The 23,132-nt window shown below is 36.4% G+C and overlaps 1 protein-coding gene across 2 annotated transcripts in view; it reads left to right on the top strand.

Annotated features, from left to right (window-relative positions):
* Positions 1–23,132, top strand: part of RAB3C (RAB3C, member RAS oncogene family) — a 281,831-nt gene that overhangs the window by 2,274 nt on the left and 256,425 nt on the right. For both annotated transcript variants that reach the window (XM_036901602.2, XM_036901592.2), the window contains exon 2: positions 18,919–19,146. In XM_036901602.2, the coding sequence (XP_036757497.2) occupies positions 18,919–19,146 (228 nt within the window). The remainder of the gene's footprint in view (positions 1–18,918; positions 19,147–23,132) is intronic.

The raw sequence follows: 23,132 nt of genomic DNA, 5'->3' as shown, positions 1-23,132 counted from the left end.
TGTTTGTGACAGCTTTTCATTGTTGACCTGATGTGAAGAGAATCTGGACAGACAATAAAGGTGCAGGCTGTTGCAATCAAGATATATTGGCTTATGATAATTTTCCATTACTGGAGGTACTGCCAGGAGCCAACTGGTAAATTAATCATATTTGATTATAAGTAAACATTGACAATAGTCTTTAAATTGTTATATTTAAAGTCAACCCATATATGCACTGAAGTCTTTCTGTCAAAATAAATTAATCTGAAAACAAAATAGATTGTCTGAAAAATTAACTGCACTTCATCATATTTATTTTTTTAAGAGTTGCTTGGAATGTTGAGAAGGGTCATTAAAATATTACAGAACTATAGGAAATTGATGCCTTGGAAAATATTTTCAACTATTTCATAGCAATTATGTAGTAGGCACAGTAATTCCACTTTTTTTCAGAACTTTAATGAAGAGCTAATGTAAAAATACATAACAAAATTAGTTTGCTTGTGAGTGGAGTTATTTTCATATTTGTGGTGTATTTTCTTCATTGGACTAGATTTTTTGAAATTAAAAAATTTTAATGAATATCGTGAATTCTATTATGAATAACATTATATTTAAAGAAATAAAAAACTATTTTCTGTTGTATACTTAATTAAAGCACATTCATTGATTCACTTTAACAAATAAATTGTTATGGTGATCCTCCATCCACTATATCAGATTTTCAAACTTATGCAATGGTAAGAAGAAGAAAAATATCAACATACTTATTTTATTTTTTTAAGTGGCAAGTTATGCCTCAGCACCCATACTTCAGGATCACATTCCAGGTGACTCTGATATATAAAAATGCAACAAGATAAATCATTAACATTTTTTATTTCTTTCCATTTAAAGATTGAACCATATCATCATTTTAAATATACGTCCTACCCCCCTCCCCACCAATTTTTTACTTAGGTTTCTGGAAAATGAGTCATAAGCAAAACCACATTCTATAGTTTCACTATTCTAAGAGATTCTTTTCCCCATTTAAAAATAGTTGATTTATTAATGTGAAACAAAAATGAGCTCTTTGATTGCTGATTTCCAAATTTATTATATTTTCTTAAGTCAAATAAGCCTTTTCAATATATAATGTCTTTTAAAAAGCATTTGATGTGCCTATATAAATAGCTTGGTTCAAGGTAGTTTTCTTTGATATATGTATTTTTTCTGGAGAGTAACTATGAATTGATGCAAAATGAGGGATAATAATTGTTTTTTATAGTGACTAAATAATACGCAATGATAGTCTTTGATGTCTGCATTTCCTTTGTAACTAAATAACCAGGAATAGCATTTAGTAAGTATTCCAAATGATGAGTTAGAATTTAAATGTAGGAAATGGTCATTTTGTGTTTTCTCATTCAGCGTGTTCATAAATTCTGAGGGCCAAATGCAACTGGGGAATAGTGGTGCTCATGACCTGAGGGCAAGACTCTGATGAACATATTGTCATTTTATTCACGAGCCAGATTGAACAAATTCCAGTTTACGTAGTGCTTTGTCTGTACCAACTACTGTTCCTTGCATTCAGATAACATGCTTGTGTGTGTGTGTGTATGAAACATAATACCATCCTAGAAATCACCATTACCTAATTATAGGCAAGATAACTGGAGCTTATTAAGATTAAATAATTTCCCCAATATAATAGAGTTAAAATTCTGCCAGATTTCTACCTAGAAAGCCCATGTTCTTTACTCTATTATTTTGGGTTTCCCAAGAAGACTAAAAAGGTTGATATAAAGAATGAGGGCACTATTGATATAATTTGATTCATTCATTTGGCTCAGAAGAAAGGAAAATTGTCCCAATCTTCTGTTTGTAAAATAAACTTGTATAAACTTAGCCAAATAGTTGAGAGAGGCCAATGTTTTAAAGATCGCTTGCTTTCTGTCGTCTTGCGGATTTGAACTTCTGTAGGTTTACTTACTCTCCTGCAGGACCAAAGTGGAATCTCTTGTTTCTGACTAAATGCTTAGTCTTCATTTTTGTCATACACAAACTTTCTAGGTCATTTCATAATGCAGAGTCTTTTTCACAATTTAGGAAACCAAGAGAAAACATCTGCTCAAAGGATGGAGCAGAGTGCCAAAAATAGGTTGTTTGGCTAAAAATGAACAGGATTGAAGAAAGAATATAAATGTAGGCTGAAGATGAAGTTGAAGTGAAAACCGTAATAGATATTAAATATAGCCATGTTGTATACAAAAACAACTTACACAGGACTAGTATTAATATTCTTGCTTCACTTGGCTATGGAAACTACATGGCATTTTGCATTTCATTGTTGAATTCCTGGCCATGTCCAATCTTAGTGATGATCCCTTTGTCTTTATAGGAAGTGGAAATTTAGTCCTTATCCTTTACAGAAACAGAGAAAACCCCTAGTTGACATTGGAGAAACAAAAACTCCTTTTCTGTTCTGTTTGACCAAATTTCTGAAGTCTCTATCTTTCTTTTATAAAGTAAAGTCGAGAATAGAGAGGGGAATTAACTTATAGTAAAAATAAAGTTCTGTGGTATAAGAATGGTTTTTCATATCCATTTTTTCAGTCCAAGAAGTTATGGATTTATTACATGGTATAACTACAATTTCCCCCCTGCCATTCTAAGCTTATACTGGAACTGGATATTCTTTTCCTTGCCATCATATTCCAAGAAGGAAATATTTTTTTTTTATGCTAAGGAATGGGCTTCTCTGGGACTGTTCTTACACCAAGAACACTCAATTTGCTAAGTATAAACAGTTGTGCCATTTGAAAAAATGCTGTGTAGGTTAAGGGTTATCCAGCCATTTTCCCTTTTTTTCACTCATGAATTTGGTTCAGAGATTCTAGAAGAACCATCTTAGTAGGTCACAGCTTCTTACCAAGTGTACCTTTGATAATTAAATCTTTTAGGTTTATTTGGAATTGTATAGATTTTAGCATTTTTCATTTGTTTATAGTTTTTTAGATATTTTAGATATTTAGATAGTTTTAGAAAAAGGTTATAGAATATATACATTGAAATGCACAAATCTTAAATGAACGATTTGATGAATTTTGTTATGTGGATATACCTGTGTAACACACCACTATGAAGATATAGAACACTTCCAATCAACCCCAAAAGTTCCTTCATTTATATATTTTTTCCAGTTAAGCCACCAGTACAATAATGTCTTGACTTTTTCACCATAAATCAGTTTATTTATTCTAGAACTTAATGTAGTTCTGTAAAACATATAATATGAACATACAGTAGAGCATATGTATGTACTCTTGAGCCTGGCTTTTGCTTAGGGTAATGTGTATGGGATTCATCTCTATTGTTGCATGTATTGGTAACATTTTTTATTTCCATTTAAAGACTGAACCATATCATCATTTAAAATCTATTCTCCTGTTGGTGGACTTTGAGATAATTTCCAGTTTGTAACTATTATGATTAAGGTTATAAACATTATCATATTGTCTTTTTTATAATAATATGTTTTCATTTCTCTTGGTAAAAACCTAGAAGTAGAATTGCTGGGATAAAGGGCTAGTGTATGTTTAACTTTATAAGAAACAGTCAACTCTTTAGCCATAGTGGTGATACCATTTTACATTCTCATCAGAATGTTTTAAGCACTCCAGTGACTCCACATCCTCAACAATATCTGGTTTCAGTGCTCTTTTTAGTTTTGATCACTTTAATGAATGTTTTGTGGTTTGTGGCATTGTGATTTGAATTTGCATTTTTCTGATGATGAAGGATGTTTGGCATGTTTTCATCTGTTTACCGGTTATTTGTATTTCTTCCTTTGTGAAGTGTCTTGTTAGCCTTTTGTCTGTTATCAGGGATTGTCTTTTTATTGTTTAGTTGCAAGAAATATTTATATAATTTTGAAACTTGTGTTTTTTCAGCTACATATGTATTTTTTTCTGCAGTCTGTAGCTTGACTACTCATACTGTTAATAGTGCTTTTTTAAAAAATGAAATCTGGTCATTCATTATAGGTGGGGTCTATATCTGCACTCTACACTTACTTTATTTTATTTTATTCTTAAAATTTTTATTAAGGCATTATTGATATACACTCTTTTGAAGGTTTCACATGAAAAAACAATGTGGTTACTACATTTACCCATATTATCAAGTCCCCACCCATACCCCAATGCAGTCACTGTCCATCAGTGTAGTAAGATGCTACAGATTCACTATTTGCCTTCTCTGTGCTACACTGTTTTCTCTGTGATCCCCCACACTATGTGTACTAAACATAATACTCCTCAATCCCCTTCTTCCTCCCTCCCCACCCACCATCCCACACCCCTCCCTTTTGGTAACCACTAGTTCATTCTTGGAGTCTCTGAGTCTGCTGCTATTTTGTTCCTTCAGTTTTGCTTCATTGTTATACTCCACAAATGAGGGAAATCATTTGGCATTTGTCTTTCTTCACCTGGCTTATTTCACTGAGCATGATGTCCTCCAGCTCCATCCATGTTGTTGCAAATAGTAAGATTTGTTTCTTTCTTACGGCTGAATAGTATTCCTTTGTGTATGTGTACCATATCTTTATCCATTCATCTACTGATGGACACTTAGATTGCTTCCATATCTTGGCTATTGTAAAAAGTGCTGCAATAAACATAGGGGTGCATATGTCTTTTTGAATCTGGGAAGTTGTATTCTTTGGGTAAATTCCAAGGAGTGGGATTCCCACAGCAAATGGTATTTCTGTTTTTAGTTTTTTGAGGAACCTCCATATAATTGCTTTCCACAATGATTGAACTAGCTTACATTCCCACCAGCAGTGTAGGAGGGTTCCCCTTTCTCCGCATCCTCACTTCTACACTTACTTTAATCTCTGTGTCTTTACTCTGTGCTGTGACCTTGCTACATTTACTTACTATTTCAAGAAGTTTTTTTAGATTCCTTAAGAATTTCTACATAAACAATAATATTTGCAAATAAGGACCATTTACTTCTTCCATTCCAACAACCTTCCTTTTATTTTAATGTCTCATTCCACAGGATAGGGCATCCAGTACACTGTTGAGTAGAATTTATGAGCCCTTGTTCCTGATCTTAGGGGGAAAGCCTTCCATCTTTCACCATTAAATATAAAGTTAGCGATAGTTGTTTTGTTGTTTTTGTTTTTGATATAATATCCTTATCATATTGAAGGAACCTCTTTCGATTACTAGTTTTCTGATAGTATTTTTTTTTAACATAAATGGGTGATGAATTTTGTCAAATATGTTTTCTGCATGTATTGGGATGATTATTTGGTTACTCTTTATTCTGATGGACTATATTGACTGATTTTTTAGTTAATCTGGCATTCCTTAGGTAAATCCCAGCTAGTCATAATATGTTGTGCTTTCTATGTATTGCTGGATTCAGTTTACCTATTTCCCTTTAGTATATTGTGGTAGGGAGAATAGGCTCCATAAAGATATCTGTGGCCTAATTGCTGGAACCTGTGAATAAATTATGATACTTAACAAAAGTGATTTTATAGATGTAATTAATGTTATGGACTTTAACATAGGGAGATTAATCTGGATTATCAGCTGGGTTCAACCTACTCTCATGAGCTCTTAAAAGCTGAGACCTTTCTCTGGCAGAGTCAGAGAGGTGTGGTAGAAGGAGCAGTCAAATATTTGAAGCAGGAGGATTGTTGGCATAAAGATGAAAGCTGTATGTCCAAAAATAGGGACCTCAGTCATTCCAGCCACAAGCAATTGGATTCTGCCAACAAACCTGAGTGAGCTTGGAAGTGGAATTCTCCCTGTAACCTCCAGGTAGGAACCCAGCCCAGCTAACACACTGATTTTGGACTTGTAAGACCTGAGCAGAGTGAGCAGATGGCTCAGCTGAGTCATACTGTGTCCAGACCTCAGACCCAAATAATAATTGGGTATTGTTTTAAACATCCATTATGGCAACAATAGAAAGCTAATTATGCATATATAAAATTTTCTATTTCATCTTGGGCCAATTTTGGTAAATTTCGTTGCTTACCTAAGTTTTCAATTTTATTGGCATAAAGTTATTCAAACTATTTTTATTATCCTTTAAGTTCTCTAGGACCTGTAAGGATATCCCCGCTTTTATTTGTATTATTGATCATTTTAGTTCTTTAACTCTCTTGCCACTCTCACTAGATGTTTATCAATATTATTTCTGTCTTCAAAGCACCAACTTTTGCCTTTGTAAACTTTTCCATTGTTTACTATGTATTTTATTGATTTGAGTTTTAAAAAATAACTGTTTCCTTATACTTACTTTAGTAGAAACTTTTCCTTATTAAGCTTCCTAAAGTAGAAATTAAGTTTACGGAGTTTAAATAATTGTTTTTCTAATGAACAGAAGCATTTAAAATGATAAATCTCCAAGTACTACTTCAGCTGACTCTCACACATTTCTGAGTGTACTATTTGCATTATTTTTTATTACAAACTATTTGTTTCTTTCCTTGTGATGTTTTCCTTAAACCCATGGGTTTAGAAGTCCATTGTTTAATTTTCAAATACCTGGGTATTTTCTAGATACTTTACTGGTATTGATGTCTAACTCTAATGCTACCAGAGAAGATATTACTTAAGATTTCAATTATCTGAACATTTTCAGACTTGTTTTTAGGTTAGCATGTGGTCTAACTTCATGAACATTCCACACATACTGTGCTCACTGCATGCTGCAATCGTGAGTTGTAGTGGCTTGTAAAAATCAGTTAGGTCATCGTGTTGTATGCTATTGCTACCATCTATATCCTTATTGATTTTTGGTCTAGTTCTATCAGTTCCTGAGAAAAAGGTTATAGAATCTATACCTATGATTATCAATTTATTTATTTCTCCTTTTAGTTCTTTCAGTTTTTGCATCATGTATTTTGAATTTCTCTTATTAGATTTATACACATTTATAATTGTGTTTTCCTGAGAAATTTCCCATTTTATTATTAAGAAATGTCTCTCTTTATTTTTGGAAATACTCCTTGTCTTAAAGTCTGTTTTGTCTGATATTAATACAGATCCTCTTGCTTTCTTAATAATGTGTGCGTGGTATATGTGCATACCAACATAAATAAATAAATAAATATATATATATATATATATATATATATATTCAAATTTTTACTTTCAACTTACATGTGTCTTTATAGTTAAAGTGTGAATCTTATGGTCAGATTATAGGTAGGCTTGCATTTGTAGCCAGTCTGAAAAATCTTTGGCTCTTAATTGAAATTTTTATCCATTTTTATATGTTGCAGTTTTGCAATGTGGTTGGATTTAAACTTTTTTTGCTATTTCTTTTTATTTATCCTACCTGGTGTTTGGTTCCTTTGTTTCCTCTTTCTTACCTTTTTTTGACTAAATATTTTTAAGTATGTCATCTTAATTCCTCTGTTGGTTTATTAACTATGCACCTTTTCGTTTTTTTAGTGTTTATTGTGTGGATTATAATATGCATTTTCAACTTGTTATAAACTCTACTTAATATTGTCTTCCTTCAAATAAAATATATATTTTATTGTATTTTAATAACATAATTTCATTTATCTCATCCTTTGTGAAATTGTTGTCATGTATATTACATCTGTATTTGTTGTAAACCTCCAGTACAGTTCTAAAATTTTAGCTTTCACCAATCATATGTATTTTCTTAATTAACAGAAGAAAAGAAAAAAATACATATATTTGTTTGCTTACCACCTATTTGCCATTTCTGATCCTGTACCTGTAGATCTGAGTTTCTATTTGGTGTCATTTTCCTTCAGCCTGAACAATTTCCTTTAATATTTCCTGAAGTACAGATCTGCTGATAACAAATTCTCCGTGTTTTATCTGATAGTGTTTTCTATTTGCCTTCATTTTTGAGTGATAGCTTTGCTGCATATAACATTTTTTGTTGATATTTTTTCTTTCAGTACTTTATGTTGTCTCACTGTCTACTGACCTCCTTGTGATGATTTGTTTTTGTTCATGTGCCCTTGCATGTAATATGTCACTCTTTCTTGTTTTCAAGAAATCCTATTCAACTTTGAATTTGAACAGTTTGACTGTGATGTGCCTAGATGAAGTTTTCGTTATATTTAGTCAGCTTAGGGGTTGAATGAGCTTCTAAGAGATGTCAGTTCATGGTTTTCACCAACTATGAAAACTATTTCGCCATGTATCTTCAAATAATTTTCCGTCTCTTAATTCCCTTCTTTTTTCTTCTGAGACTACAGTTACATGTGCATTAGACTTCAGGTGCTGTTTCACATCAATCACTGAGGCTCTGCTCAGTTTTCTTTATTTTTTCTTTCTCTTTCTCAAATTGTACCATTTCTGTTGATTTATCTTAAAGTTCATTGACTCTTTCTTCTGCCATCTGCAGCATCTTTTTAAGCCCATTAAGGAACTCTTCATTTCAGTTATTGTACTTTTCTTTTTAAGCTCAATGTTAGCTTCTATTACAGTAGAAATATGTTATCTTGCCAAGTGAAGATGGGTATAAGGTTTTGGGAGATGTTTGAGTATTGAAAAGAGTTTGATAGGATTTATTTATAGTACTGTGCAGAAACCAAAAAAGCACAGTGAGCTTCTTATAAAAAGGTGATATATAAATGCAAATAATAATATTAGTGCTTTGATTATTCCTTGTAGATTTCTGAAAAAAAAAATTATGTTCACATGTTGATTTCTATCATTTAATTATATTTCTAGTGACCTATTGTTTTTGTGATGCTGTATTTTTTCTTTGTGTATTTCAAAAAGAATTGTGGGCTTCACGACACTTTCAACATTTTGAACACGGTGCAAAATTGTACAAACAAAATTATTTTAACAATTTTCTTTTGCCAACTAATATATTCTTTCATTAGCTTAATTCTGCAGCTTCAGTTCTGCAGAAACAAAATGACTTTCCCAACACCAGTGTGCTTCAGATTGGTTTGAAATGTTATGTCAGTTTTGTTGGGGTCATGAAATATTTTTCTCTCCACTAAATAATGAAACCATTAGAGTGAATGTTCTAGGTCTTCACAGTCAACTTAGTGAGTGGCAAAAAGACAGCGTCAATAGTTCCCTGATGCACTAATCAGCTTTCTGGATTGGGTCTTACTGTTAGGAATTGCGGTGTAACAAGCCCGATGTGTCTCATCTTGTGCCTACTTGGCCTCCTGAGAAAAGCCTGGAGCTGGAGTCACTTTGCTCCCACACGCTCAGCTCTTTATGGTCTGGAAACCCGAATCATGTATCTTTAGGAGGTGTATCTTTAGGAGGTGAGGCATTGAGCGTCCTCCTTATTCTGCCTGCCTTTAGTGTAACTTTGGCTCATCCAGGGTGTTACTTGCTAGTCATCAGGTGGCTCAGATGTGTGTCTGAGTCTCATCAACTAGAGAAATGTGCAAGTCAGCACTGACGAATCATTTCTATTCAAATAGCCTGAGGAGTGAGCCTTAGAAAGCTTGAAGAAAGAACATGTTAAGTACCTATAAGCAAAATATGACTCTCATGTGACACACATCTATGATGTTGGCAATAAAAAACGGTTTTTCGTTTGAATGTTTGATTCATTGAACAGCTGTCTGGTGAAAAGGGACAATAGAAACAACGTACACCTGTGAATGTGTACCTTCTTTTGTAAGTGGGCATGGGTGGACTTCTTCTTGGTAGTAAGTAATAGTAGCAGTAGCTTTGGAATGAAAAGCAGGGAAGATTATTATCAGAAAAGCAGCTCTGTGCTTCATTCTGATTGGTGGACCTGCCCAATCTGAAAATGCAATTGCATAGCCTGCTCTTTCCCCAAGTTCCTCAAAATTGGTCCAGATATTCCGTTTGTCTCCTAAGTGAATGGACAGCAGGGTGTTTTCCCTCGTACTTCAAGGAGTGGAATAAGAGAAGAGAAATGTCAAGATTTGGAAGAAATCTTTATAGCAAATCCCTGAAGGCATTTTTCAAGGGTTTAAATATTTTAAAATAATATTTAATATTTTTAAATGTTTAATGTTTTAAAAATGTATAATGATGACAGTTTCTTGGAAAACACGTGTATTAATATTAAAATTTAGTTTTTTTCCCCTGGGCTGGTTTTTAGATTGTTTTATTAGGTATTTTGAAGAGATGTTTTTCCTTATACCTCATTGTGCTGGATGTATGTATTATGTTTACTTTTTATTTTATTCTTGGGAAGAGGTATTCTTGTAAGAGATATTCTTCATTTTGTGGTTTCATTTTGGACACTGGTCTCCTGTGCTGCCAGGTACCTTCTGATGGAGTGAGGGGAGGTAAAGTCTAATTGTGTGTTATTTTAAAAAATGACCGATGGAGAAAGTCAAGGCTGCCTCCCACAGAGCTGAACAGAGCAGAGCTGCCTATGCTCGGAGAATGGAATTACTGCTTCTTACTAGGTGGTGTCTCCTCACAGTCTTTCGGGGAGCTCACAGTGAGTTACATCACTGTCTGAAGGTTCTGGTTCTTACCAGGGCAGAGATAATACATTTCTCAGAATTCAGTTTGGGCAGGCCGAGAACTTTCTAGCATGTAGATGCCTCTCTGCAGAGTCAACATTATGGTGCTGAAATCTGCTGTCACATTATGGTGACGAGGTCCACAGCAGGGGATAGCATCTGGTAGAGAGCACTAGGATCCCATCTCCACATCCCGTGGACCTTGGCCTCAGTGTCAGATTACCTGGCCTTCTCTTACATATATCCCTCTTACACATACATGTACAACTGCCCTGGCTTCCATGTGGACATTTACTAATCCTATGAATTCCAAACCTGACTGACCAAATGTATCACATGGGGAGTTCTAAAAATTACAGATTCCTGGCTCCTTGAATATTCTAATTCTGCAAAATTCAGGTGGCATTCCCCAGGTTTGGGAATCTTGGGTGCAGTGTATGCTGTGAAGATTTAGTTATAAAAATATATCCAAATAGAGCGGGTATTTGAGAGCACAACGTCTGTTATTTCTTGCTAGCAAAAAATGATGAGAAAGCTTGTATGTATTTTGTTCAGACCCATAAGAAAAGTTTTAAAGGATTCTTTACATTTTGTTGCTAAGAGAGAGGCACTTTCATTTTTATAAGTTGACATTTGCATATAGGATGTGTGAACGTCAAGAATATTTGATGACATTTTTATATTTGGAAATTTGTTTATAAAAAGTTGCCTATGGGGAAGATAATTACTTGGCTATGTGGGGTCACGAAGGGATGTGGGGATTGGACTTTCAACTATTTCGCCTGTTTGTTTGTCCTAGCCAGACCCAGAGTGACCACCCATCCCAGCTTGCTAGGTTTAGCACAGAAAGTTCTGCCGTGTCTCATGGAACCCCTCAGTTCTGAGCAAACCAAGAGAGCTGGTCACACTAACCACACCCATAATCAAGACACCTGGTGTTGCCAATCCCAAGACTATTTCAAAAAGGCACTGCAGGGTGAATGTTTTTATAAACTTCCTGAACAAACTAGGATTCCCCTTTCTCCAGTTATTCACTTCCAAACCCAAAACTTTTGTTGACCCCTCCTTTCTATGTCTCTGTGTCTACATGGAATTTTACTTAATATGAAAAACCTTTTGCCAATATTTTAGAAGGGTTTTGGGAAATGATGGAGATAACTACCGTGTATCTAAGATATTATTATATTATAATCATATAAATGTATAACATAATACTTTCTAATAAAAATAATATTTATATAATTAGTATAAAATACCATAAATTATATATACTTTATATATAGTATATCCATATACTTATATTTATATAATTAATATGAAATATAATGAACTATATATATGTATATATACACACACACATACATACTTACAGTAGTTGTGGGTCAGGTCACATCACAGGGCATGTGGCCATTGGCCACATTCCCCTCCCTGTAGCCTCTGCAGATCACAGAACACTTCCATCTACATGCAGGTCCCTTAGGATCTCAGCCTCTGTCCCAAGAGGTATTTTGATGAATGCTCTTTGTTCTATGTCATAATATTTGAAATGAAAGAGTAATTGTAAGGTGTTTATTTTGATAATTATAAAACTCTACAGAATGGAAGTGTTAGGTGTAAAAACCTCTTGTCCTCTCAACTTAGGAAATGAGAGGAAGCATATTCTGTAAAATCAACCATTTCCATTTCAGAGAGTAGCATCAATGGGATCTGGGTAAGAAAGTGAATGACTTGTGTATCATTTCAGTGCAGCAAGAGGTAACAAAAATGATGATAGAGCGTTAATCAAAGACAACATGTGCCAACAATTTTCCTTTGTTAATCTCACTATTATTCCTATATTACAGATGAGGAAATTACAATTTAGAATAGTTAAAAACAAAACAAAGCAAAACAAAACCCTTGCCCAAGTTTACACAAGTAGCAGACCTGGGATTCCTTCTCAGCCAGGCTGACCACAGACCATGAGCTCTTCACTCGTATTCACCTCGCACCAGCAATGTGGAGTGCTCTTTTTCACAGATGTGTCTGCATACACATAATTTCAGAACTGCCAGAAAAGAAGTGGAATAGTGTTTTTCTATATCTTTTCAGGTAGGAATTTGGATTTAGAAGGCCTGGATTACCAGTAGCTAGGTGCTCACCAGCAATGCAGGATTGCACTAATGACCCTTTGGCTTCAATGTTGGTGAGGATGTGCATGGAGCTGCCAGGCCCAGGGCCCTGCTTCACTGCAGTTGTCCAGGCTGCTTCCCTGGAGCCCAGAAGGCTCTCCTGGCCACTGTGGGTCCCTTCCTGGCAGACCTTGCTTACACTTTCTCTCAGTGCCCTGGGCACCCTGTGCCCCTGCTGCTGCACAGCCCCCACTCTGGGCACCCTCTGTAACCACATCAGGAGTAAACTATAGTGCGGGCTGGGAGCCCTGGTCTTTGATACTAACAGGAGCCATTTTTCCATGGTTGAATGAACTTCATTCCTTTCTCCTTGACACTGTAGCAGTATACCTCTAGAGATTTCAAAGGAGATTCAAAAACCATTGTAATGAATTAAAAAATATATCAAGGTTAGGTCATGCCTCTCTTCAACAAAGGAATGGATTTTTTTTTCTAGAAGCAAAGAGAAGAAGCACCGTTACCTCGTCCAGTCTTCTCTGTGATTTAAGTTTTGAGGGTTGTTAGTTTGGTGAAGGCAAGAGTGAGCTAGCTGGGTCTGCATGTCTAACTTTTGAAAACCACATTTGGTGCAGGTAATGAGGACTCAGTCCACAGGCTGAGTGAGAGAAATCAAGATGACGCACTGAAAAACAAGGAGCCTTCTACTTTAGCTTCCTCTCCAATACCCTCATTCCATCTTCACAATGGGGATAATGACTTCTGGTTGCCTGTACAGTAAGGAAGGAGTCTGGAAGCTGTCAGTCTCATCCTCACACAAGAAAAAACTGAACAAACCGGAAATTAACAACTTTCTTAAATTCATCAGAGAATTAAGGTCACAGAGAAAACTGCTGCTCCCCCCACCCCACCTTAAATTGGAGAAACAGAGAGGTAAACACAGAGAATCCCAATGTACTGAAACAGAACCTGGGTAGGAAAACCTAAAATGGATGAGCTGCTGGAGGCTCAGGGTGTTCATGTCTGAAAGATTAAAACTCTGAGGAGCCCAGTTTTAGGGGGTCCCCACACTTCTAATAATTTTACCTTCAGGAGCCCTGTCAAGCTCTTACAGCGAAGGTTGGAGAAAAATTCCCTCTTGCTTCTGGTAGAGGAGGAAAAACTAGCCATTTAAAAATTCACCCAGAGCATAGTTTTCCTCAACATGGGGGAACTAACAGTAGGGATATCTGGGGACAGTGGAAGGATTAGGTGTGATAATGTATGTAAAGCACATAATGAAGTGCCTGTAAGCACTGTTATTGCAGTTATTTAACCATTTTTCTGTACAAAAGCTGAAAGTTATACACATGTACTAAAGAAGCTATGCTTGAGATGGAGCTACAGAGACAAGCTATGAAGTTTAGCTTGAGGAATGCCTTTAAAACAAAGTGACTTGCATATTAGAAGTATTACTATAATTTGGCATGCCATTATATATTCTCTCCAAGAGCCCCATGAAATAGTAATTCATTCCCTAATCTAAAGAGACAAAGATGATTTCTGAATATTTCCCTATTTTTCCAGGCCTTTATTTCAGAGGTCAGAGTTAAAGTTTATGTCTATTAGTGCCTTGGCCACTTCCAGTTCCCAGGCGGCAGCATCTGAGCCTGATGGTGATGTGCCCAGAGTGACACAAGTACTACTATATGGCTTCACAACTGGCTTTTACTAGAGCAAACAGTAGCTAACACATGCAGAAATTGCTGGTCAGAAATTGCAGAGTGTCATATTCCAATATATTCTGAGGGGTAAACACAGAGGCAGCAAACTGCACAGACAAGGACCTTCACCAGGAAAAACCACCTGGGTTTTAAAATATACCCAGATGACAGATGTTTGGAAATCCTCACTTTAAAATTTTCTTTCTTGGCTTTCAAATTTTGGTCTTTGCTTTGGAGCTCTCAGGAATAATTCTTCTTATTTTTTCTTTTCTTTTTCTCCAGGTAACATGATTGAGATTTGAAACTACTTTATGTATTTCTTCACTTCCAATATGTATGTTCCATCCTTAACTTCACCCTTCCAATTTCAAAGAATTGCATTTCCTTTTCTGGGTGATTTACCCTCATTCTTCCTTTCACTGACCCTCAGGCTGTTATCAGTAGTAGCTGGAACATAGTACATTTAAAATTAACTTCTTTTCGTTTTTCTCATCAGATCCACAAAATGGCTTGATGTAGTTTAGATTTTTAAGTGCCTGAGGGAATCCCAGAAAATAATTTACTCTTCTCGTTCTATTTTCTCAAAACAGGAAAACAAATGTCAAATTCTGAAATAGGCTATGGTTGTGATGTGTTAGTGGTAATCTGTTTGGTCCCTGGTTAATAGGACTCTGGGGAAAGTGGAATTGAATTAAAAAATGGCACATCAATTAAATCCATGATCTGGTCCTACTGAACCAAGGTGCACTTAGAGGGACAGCACAGTCGCTTTCCAAGGCACCAGCTCCCAGAGGTTAAGGGTTTGCTTCAAATTTGCTCAATTCTTTAATGACATGTTGTGTAGAGGTCTCATTCATAGATCTATATATTCAACAGGGTTAAAAAGGTCATTGTTATTTGCCTACCAACTGATCAGCATTTTGATAAGGGTCTGATCAGACTTAGGAAAGACATAAATCCAGAAAGGATAACTAATATTTTTGATGAAAGCTCATAAAAGTATCAGATCAGAATAGAATTGTAAATCAAAACAAAAGGAAATTTAATAGGGTGCATGTAGAGATTAACACTTCCATTAAAAAATAAATTGCCCAAGTATAGGATGGGCATAGGGGAGACCCATGTTTATAGCAGTTAATGTGAAGAAGTGTGCTGAGCGCTTGAGGAGTCTTTATTGTTAAGTGTGATAAGATATAACAGTCTCATTTTACCCCGCCCTGACAATATCTGAAAAATTGTGACCGATTGTTGGAGTCCTGATGCCAATTTGACATCTGGAGAGGTGTCAGTTTTAATCGAGCAGATGTGTGGGTTTTGTGGACGTGTCCTGAGTGGGATGAGGGGCTAACGGAGTTGGGATCATCCGAGCAGGAGAAGAGAGTTTACAGAGCTGTGATTGGTTCCTTCAGACACCTGAAGTTCTTTCAGATGGAAAGGAATCAACTCTCTCTTGATTCATAAAGCAGAATGTAGAATACATGGGCAGAAGATACAGGGAAGTAGATTTTAACTGAAATCTAAGAAAAGTGTATAACAATTGCAGTTGATCAGCTGTGAAATATGCTACTTCACAGAGTAGTGAACTTTTTGTCACTCAGCTTGAAGAGCTAGGCTAGACAGCTAACTTGAGATTCTGAGATGCCAGCAAAAGGGACTCAGGATTGAGTGGGAAATTGGGAACACCCTGAAGATTCTTTCCAAGACTGTGTTTCTTTCTTTTTTTTTTTTAAATGCAATTTAAAGAGTTGTCTTTTTATGAAATTCAATTTTCTGTCTGGGAGGTTATTTCATGCCTTCTCATGGTTTCAGATTTGACCAGAATTTATTTCATTACTCTTAACTTAAATAAAACACATACACATTTCCAATGCACATCTCTTTGGCTTGCTGTGAATCATACTGGGTATATACATCAGGAAATGTAAAAACAAAAATCTTCAAGAATACTGGGTTAGGAAACCATTCTTTCTAATAATCCTCTAGAGGCTCTGGACATACATAGTTGCCAGCTTTGTCCTCCCTCATCCTAGACACAATGTACTTCCACCTCCTTCTTCACTGCCAATACAACAAGGTATATCAATGCTTGGAGTTGCACATTTTCAGTTTCTCATACTGCAGAAAGTCTCAGTATGGTTTTCTCCATCTAAATCTCCAGAATTATACTAAAACAATCTATGTATTGATGATGTCTATATTTCTGCAGGTTTTGGAACAGTCTAATTTTGAAATAGGAGTTGGGATTGATAGCAGCTCTCTTTATTACATTTTCTTTTGAGGCAACTCAGAGATGCAAAGAACTCAGTTGGACTATCACCTTAGGGAAATACATAGCGATACAACATACGGTAGGCAGTCAGGCTGAGTAAATGGGCAACTCTAGGAAAATTGTAGTGTCTGTTTTCTGACTGTGGCCTAGCTGAACATTCTTAATCCAGAACCTAGGATCTAGGCTAGTTCATATAAAGGGTGGAATAAAGATCTTCTCAACAAAGACCAATTGTAGTCCTGGTTGAATCTAGTGCCTCCTTAAGTGGGGAGTAGTAATTGAGAGAGGACTATGCCTGAAGGAATGGGAGTGACAAACAGAGTGGTTACCTGGCTTTCTGGGGTGTCAGAAGTCATCAGAGCAAGACACCATCGTTCAAACAGACAGTCCAGAATTATCATTCTGTGTTGGTCCTTGGCAGACTGCTTGTGTTGGGGAGGTTTACCTGAGGGTGTAGACTCCTGGGCCAGAAAATGGTGACATCTGCCTGTTTTAGTGGCCTGGTTTTGCTCACTGGCAAAAATTCATTGTAAGTTGTAGTTACTGAAGACATCAATATGGTTACATGGAATTAAAAAGAGAAGTGTTTAAGCTTCTATTTAATAAGAAAGTGTGAAATGCAATCAATTTTTAATGCCCTTAAATTTTATATATAGATTTTATTTTTGCCCTTATTCTTGTAGAGATAATTTTGTTGTCATACTGGCAGTAAGTATTTGTAGAAAAGGAATATGTTATCTCACTGTCACCCCTTTTTCCTTTCCCTCAGTTCTCTGTATACATATGCACACACACACATGACTTCAACAACCAATATTGTCTTAGAACACTACTGTTTCTAGCATTCCATTATCTTCTGGGATGCTATCTTTACCATTCTACCAAAAGAAAGATGTAATTATTAATCAGATTTTATGGGAAATGAAAAAAGACACTGTAGCCTAGCACTGCCCCATGGAATGTTTTGCAATAATGACAGTGCTCTTTCCTGTTCTGTCCAGTATGGCTGCCGCTGGCCACCTGCAACTGTTGTTCACTTGTAATATAGCTAGTGACCAAGGAACTGAATTTTTAATTTTCATTCAATTTTAATTAACTTAAAATAATAAATAGGTATATGTGACTAGTGGCTACCATAATGGACAGCACAGCAATTATCAAAGAATCCATAGCATTTAAAAAGGTATGTAAATGCACTATTCAAAGGGATTCACCATTCTAAATGCTTCTTTTCTGTATTGAGCCAAAGCTTTCTTAAAATTAATGCAACTTCAGTTTTGAGAGGTGTTAAGATCATCAAAAAAGATGAGAGAAAAATCAACATCCACCTAAACCACTTATAATTAATAATAAAGATAATTCTCTATGTTATGCCAGATGATTTACGTACCTGCTTTACAGATATGTCAGCTATCATTTTCACAAATGTTCCAAATTAGATGATTTTTTTTCCATTTTGTGTAAATGGAAACTGAGGTCCACCAAACTAACCCTAGGTTCCACAGCCAGTAAGTGGTGGAACCAAGGTTTGAGTCCAGCTAGGGTTCTTCATTGCTGCATCTGGTAATAACTATTTCCCACATTGTCTTTCAGAGCATATGTACATAGTTCCCTACTCATCAGTGGGAAGTAGGGTAGAGGTTAAAAACATGAGCCCTAGCACCACTCTGCCTGGTTGGAAGTCTGTCTTCTGCTACTTATCACCTATGTGAACTTGAGCAACTTAATATCTCTGGGCCTCAGTTTTCTCATTTTAATATGGAAATCATAAAAGTAACTACCTCATAGGGTTGTTGAGGGTTAAATAAGTTGATCGTTCCTGGCACAGGGTTTGAACCATAAGTATCTGCTATCATCATTATTTTTAATCTGAAAGAGACTGTCATTTATTTTAAGATGTTGATTTAATGTAATGTTAATAGATGAAATAGAGATATGCTTTGGATACACTTCCCTAGGATTTAAAAGGGACTCTAATTATTCAGACAATTGAGTAAGAAACTCCCTGCTGTTCAGCCACTTCCGTGTGTCCATCACTGAGATGGAAACATTTCAGAGCCCACATGCCTTTGCTAGATCCTCATGTCCTTTGTTTTTATGTTACCCTTATAGATGTCTCCTTTGCTGTCTTTGATTGGTTCTGAATGCTGAGCAGTGACAAACACTAGCACAGCTGGAAAGAGCTGTACTATGTACTGTTCTGTCTTCTGGCAGGGAATTATTGCCATGGATACCAGCATGAGCTGAAGACTGGGGAGCACTCTCAACTTGTCTCCCGAGTGGTCTGACATCTGTTACTGGCAAGGCCAATAATGAGTGTGCTGCTAGCTTCATATCAAATGTGAGACTGAGCCACATCTTCTTTGTTTTTTACTACAGATGGCCTCTGCCCAAGAGGCCAGGTATGGCCAGAAAGACTCCTCTGATCAGAACTTCGACTACATGTTCAAGTTGCTTATCATTGGCAACAGCAGTGTGGGGAAAACATCTTTTCTGTTTCGGTATGCGGATGACTCCTTCACATCTGCGTTCGTCAGCACAGTCGGCATCGATTTCAAAGTAAAAACCGTATTCAAAAATGAAAAGAGAATCAAGCTTCAGATTTGGGTAAGTGACTTTGAACTGACAGTGTTCTTCAGTGTCAGGCATTGAACATTATAAGTGTGTAAAGGACAAGCTTTCTGCCTTGCTGTGTCCCCATGGAGCCCACAATCCTCCGTTCCCAGGTTCTTTGCTGTGGAACATCTTGTTTCAAAGACATTAGAGTGATGCCTCTCTGAGGTATGGAGCCTGAGTTATGCCTTGCTGTCAGCTGATGCTCCTTAGCTTCTCTGGAAGAATGACAGCCAGGTACCTGATGTGTCTGATTGTTGTGTTGTGTTGGAGGAACACACACTGAGAAGCTGGGGTCTGCCTCTGTGTGACCTTTAGCAAGTCTAAGAATCCCTCTGTGCCACTTTTAGAATCTATAAAGTAGGCGAAGTGGATCTAGCCTTTTAGGTCACAGAAAGCAGCCTGCCCTGGGCATTTTAAGGAAAAAGGTAAATAACCAAATATAGAGAAAGCTTAGGTTTAGTCCCTCATAAAGCCCCAGATAGAACTTTGAACCTGGTCTGTGTATACTTCACAGACCTTGTGTTCTCAGCTCTAAGAATTATGCTTGGCCACACAGTCAAACAAAACAAAACGCATGAAATAAAGTATGTATTTTAAACAGGGATTTCCCCTAAGCAGAAGGTTTACCAGTAAGTTTCAGCTAGCTTTCTGCCTCTTCCTACCCCCTGCAGAAGATCAAAGCTTCTTTAACTAAATTGTTGGGATAAACTCAGGAGAACAGCAAGTAAGAAACAGAAGAAAAATGTATATGGGTAACAGGTTCAGGGTAATATAAAAGATGAAGCAACCCAAATTAGTTACACCAGAAGAGAATTATGTAGCAAGCATTTTATGTATATCATATAACACATGGGTGCCATGATGGGACATTCCTACAGTCAGTTTTGGCTCCTTTTTCCTGTTCACTTGTACCTCTACCACTCAAACTCATTTAAGCTATAAACAGGTATTTTATATAACCAAGAGATGTTTTCTACCTTTTTCTGAGACAATTCTGATATCTGCTATCACTTGGTGCTGATTGATACTAGGGTTAATCTGTAGGACTGATAAGATCGTAAGCTCCCTTCCTCAACTATGGAAAGTGGAAAGAAAGACAAATCTGAGAGTGCATGCAGCATTTAAACTTCTTTTATTTAAAAATAAAAGTGTCCTTTATTAAAGTATCTATAGAAACTGGATGACATTGAAATATGTTAAAGTTCTTAGAAGTAAAATTTAAAGATATGGATATATACACAGACAGGTATCATCTTAAGAGGTAGCTTATAACAGACAGTTACTATTTTAGTTACTCTAACTCTGAAGTCTATCAAGTCTAATTAGAATTTGTGCAAGAACTTGGAAAAATAGACCCAAGCATATTGCTACCCTATCAGCTTCCAAAGCCACTTTTGCTGGGAGAGTCCTTAGGAACTGAACCACATAGCTCCATTTATGGAGCCAGAAAGAGCAGAGTTCATTGCTTCTCATTTGGAATCTGCTTCAATCTCTTCCTTTAGAGCTTCAGGCAGCCAACTGTCATAGATAATGTTCATATCAGATTTCAGAAAGGTCCCTTAACTCACCGGGACCTTGGTGAATTGAAAATTAGTTTTGTAACCACATCTCTTAACTTGTACCTCTATGACCATGTTCTGTCTGCTAATCTGAAAAAAAAAAAAAAAAAAAAAGAACAATCATTCTTCTGGCTAACAGCTAGTTTCTCTTCCCTGCTTTATATTTTAGAGATGTTTGCAGTTGGCTATTGTGATCATTTAGGTAAAACACCGACATAGGGTGTTCAATCAATCCTAAAATCCCTAGCAATTTCTTCATCTAGATTTTTGAGAGAAATGTTTTTCAAGGTACGAAATCATCTGTCCTTAATGCAAAAGATATAGATTTCAAATAACATAAATTATTTTTTGAAAATTATTAAGTATTCTCATACTTACAAAAATATTTTTTTCAAAATACTCAGTGTCAATTCCAGGCCAGAGCTACTTCATTTACTTTTCTTGGGCATTGAGATTAAGTTATTTCTGTCTGGGTCTTACTTCTGGGTGGAAGGTGCTCTTCTCTGAGCCACCCAAAGCCTAACTCAGATCTGTGAGCCACCTCTACACTAATACCTCCCCATGCTTTTCACTTTCTGTAACTTCACTCAAAGCCTCTCGCTATAATTCTATTCAAATTTGTCTATAATCTTCCATAGCCCACCATTTTCCCCAAACTTCCGACTCTTCACAGCCCAGTCCAGCCCATTCTGTGGACTCCCACCTTCCCTTCAGGGGGCAGCCACTCAGAAATCCTTCACCTTGCCCTTCTCCTCAGTCAAACTCTGTAGTTTGATGGCCGCTACTTTCTTTGCAATTAAAATAATCTAATTTCTTCCTCTTTAGGGATATTAGGAGCTGTTAAGGCACCTATGATTCTATGGGTGTGCAAATGGGTTTTATATTACCATATGCCACTGGCCTACTAGATTGTAAAACATTCAAAAGAAGTCCTATACAAAGATTTTGTGCTCACTGAACTTACAGTATAGTTGGAAAAAAATTGATACTAGTGGGATATATACTTTTATATACAAATAATATTATATAAATATCATATGTAGTTAGTGTTTATTGAGCACATACAAGGCATTATCTATGTCTTACCTCTAATTCCCACAACAACCCAACTGTGTATTTCTGATTATTCCTGTTTTACCCAAGAAATCTGCAAGTAGGATAAGTTAAATAGCTTGTCCAAGATCTTACATGGTACATGACAGATTCCAGGCTAGGTCTATCAGATCCTAATGCTTGGGCTCATTCCCCTTCCCCATGCTGCCATAATTAAGAAGTCTTATTGAATATAGTAGTGTTTTTGTGAAAGTGGCAATCTTAGATGATGTATTCTGTGAGGGTGAAGAAAATGTTTTGAAAGAGTTTGACCATCTCAGTGAATTGAGGCATGCAGGATAAGATATAAGGAGTAATAGGGTGGCATGCCTAAGTACAGACATTCCTACAATAAGTCTAGGGATCCTAGCTTTATACTACAATGTAAGTATGCTGGGAAGTATTTATTCATATGCAGTTCTGACTGTTTAGCTATGTCAACAAATCATTTATTTGGGAATGTATTTGGCACTGATGGTTTGTCATCTCTGTATTTTAATAACCAAACAACCATATGCTGTTTTTTTCCAGCTTATAGTACTTTTATGCAGTTATAGAGATGTATAACTAACTCATTAAAGTGTTCACAATCCTCTTAGCCTATACTATGACCTGTTTTTACTTACCACACTTCTGACAGCAAATGTGTAAGTTTTCCAATTCTTCAATTCTCTGTGGACACCAACTGGGTGTCCTACAGTTTAATTCACTCACCTGAGGTTAGCACAGAACTCATAGGTGAAGGACTTAATTCCACAAGATTGTACTCCCAGCTCCCAGATCACTTCAGACACCAATTGCAAGTCTGGGCCAGTTGTACTTCTGACCTACAGGCTATAATTTGGAAGTTACCCTAATCCCAACCCTCAGGGTCAATGATTTGCAAGAATGGCTCATAGAATTTAGGAAAACAGTTTATTTACTATTACTATTATAAAGCACTACAACTCAAGAACAACTAAGGCGAGGAGAAGCATAGGGCAAAGTTTTGGGGTTGGGGAGGGTAGGCACAGCTTCTGTGCCTTCTCTGGACATGTTACCAACCCTGTACCTTGATGTGTTCACCAGCCCAGAAACTCTCCAAACCTCATCCTTTAGGATCTTTATGGTGCTTCCATTATATAGGCATGATTGATAAAATCATTGGCTTTTGGTGGTTACTTCAGTCTCCAGCCCTTCTCCCTTCCTGAGGTCAGGAGGTGGGGCTGAAAGTTCCAACTCTTTGTTCACATGGTTTGTTTTTCCAACAACCAGCCCCCATTCTGAAGCTATTTAGGGACCCACCAAGGATCACGTCATCAGTGTAAACTCTGGTGTGGTTGAAAG

Source organism: Manis pentadactyla, chromosome 2 (assembly GCF_030020395.1).
Source record: "Manis pentadactyla isolate mManPen7 chromosome 2, mManPen7.hap1, whole genome shotgun sequence".
Lineage (NCBI taxonomy): Eukaryota > Metazoa > Chordata > Mammalia > Pholidota > Manidae > Manis > Manis pentadactyla.
The sequence above is the reverse complement of the archived record's forward strand: the minus strand, read 5'-3'. Positions and strand labels throughout refer to the sequence as shown.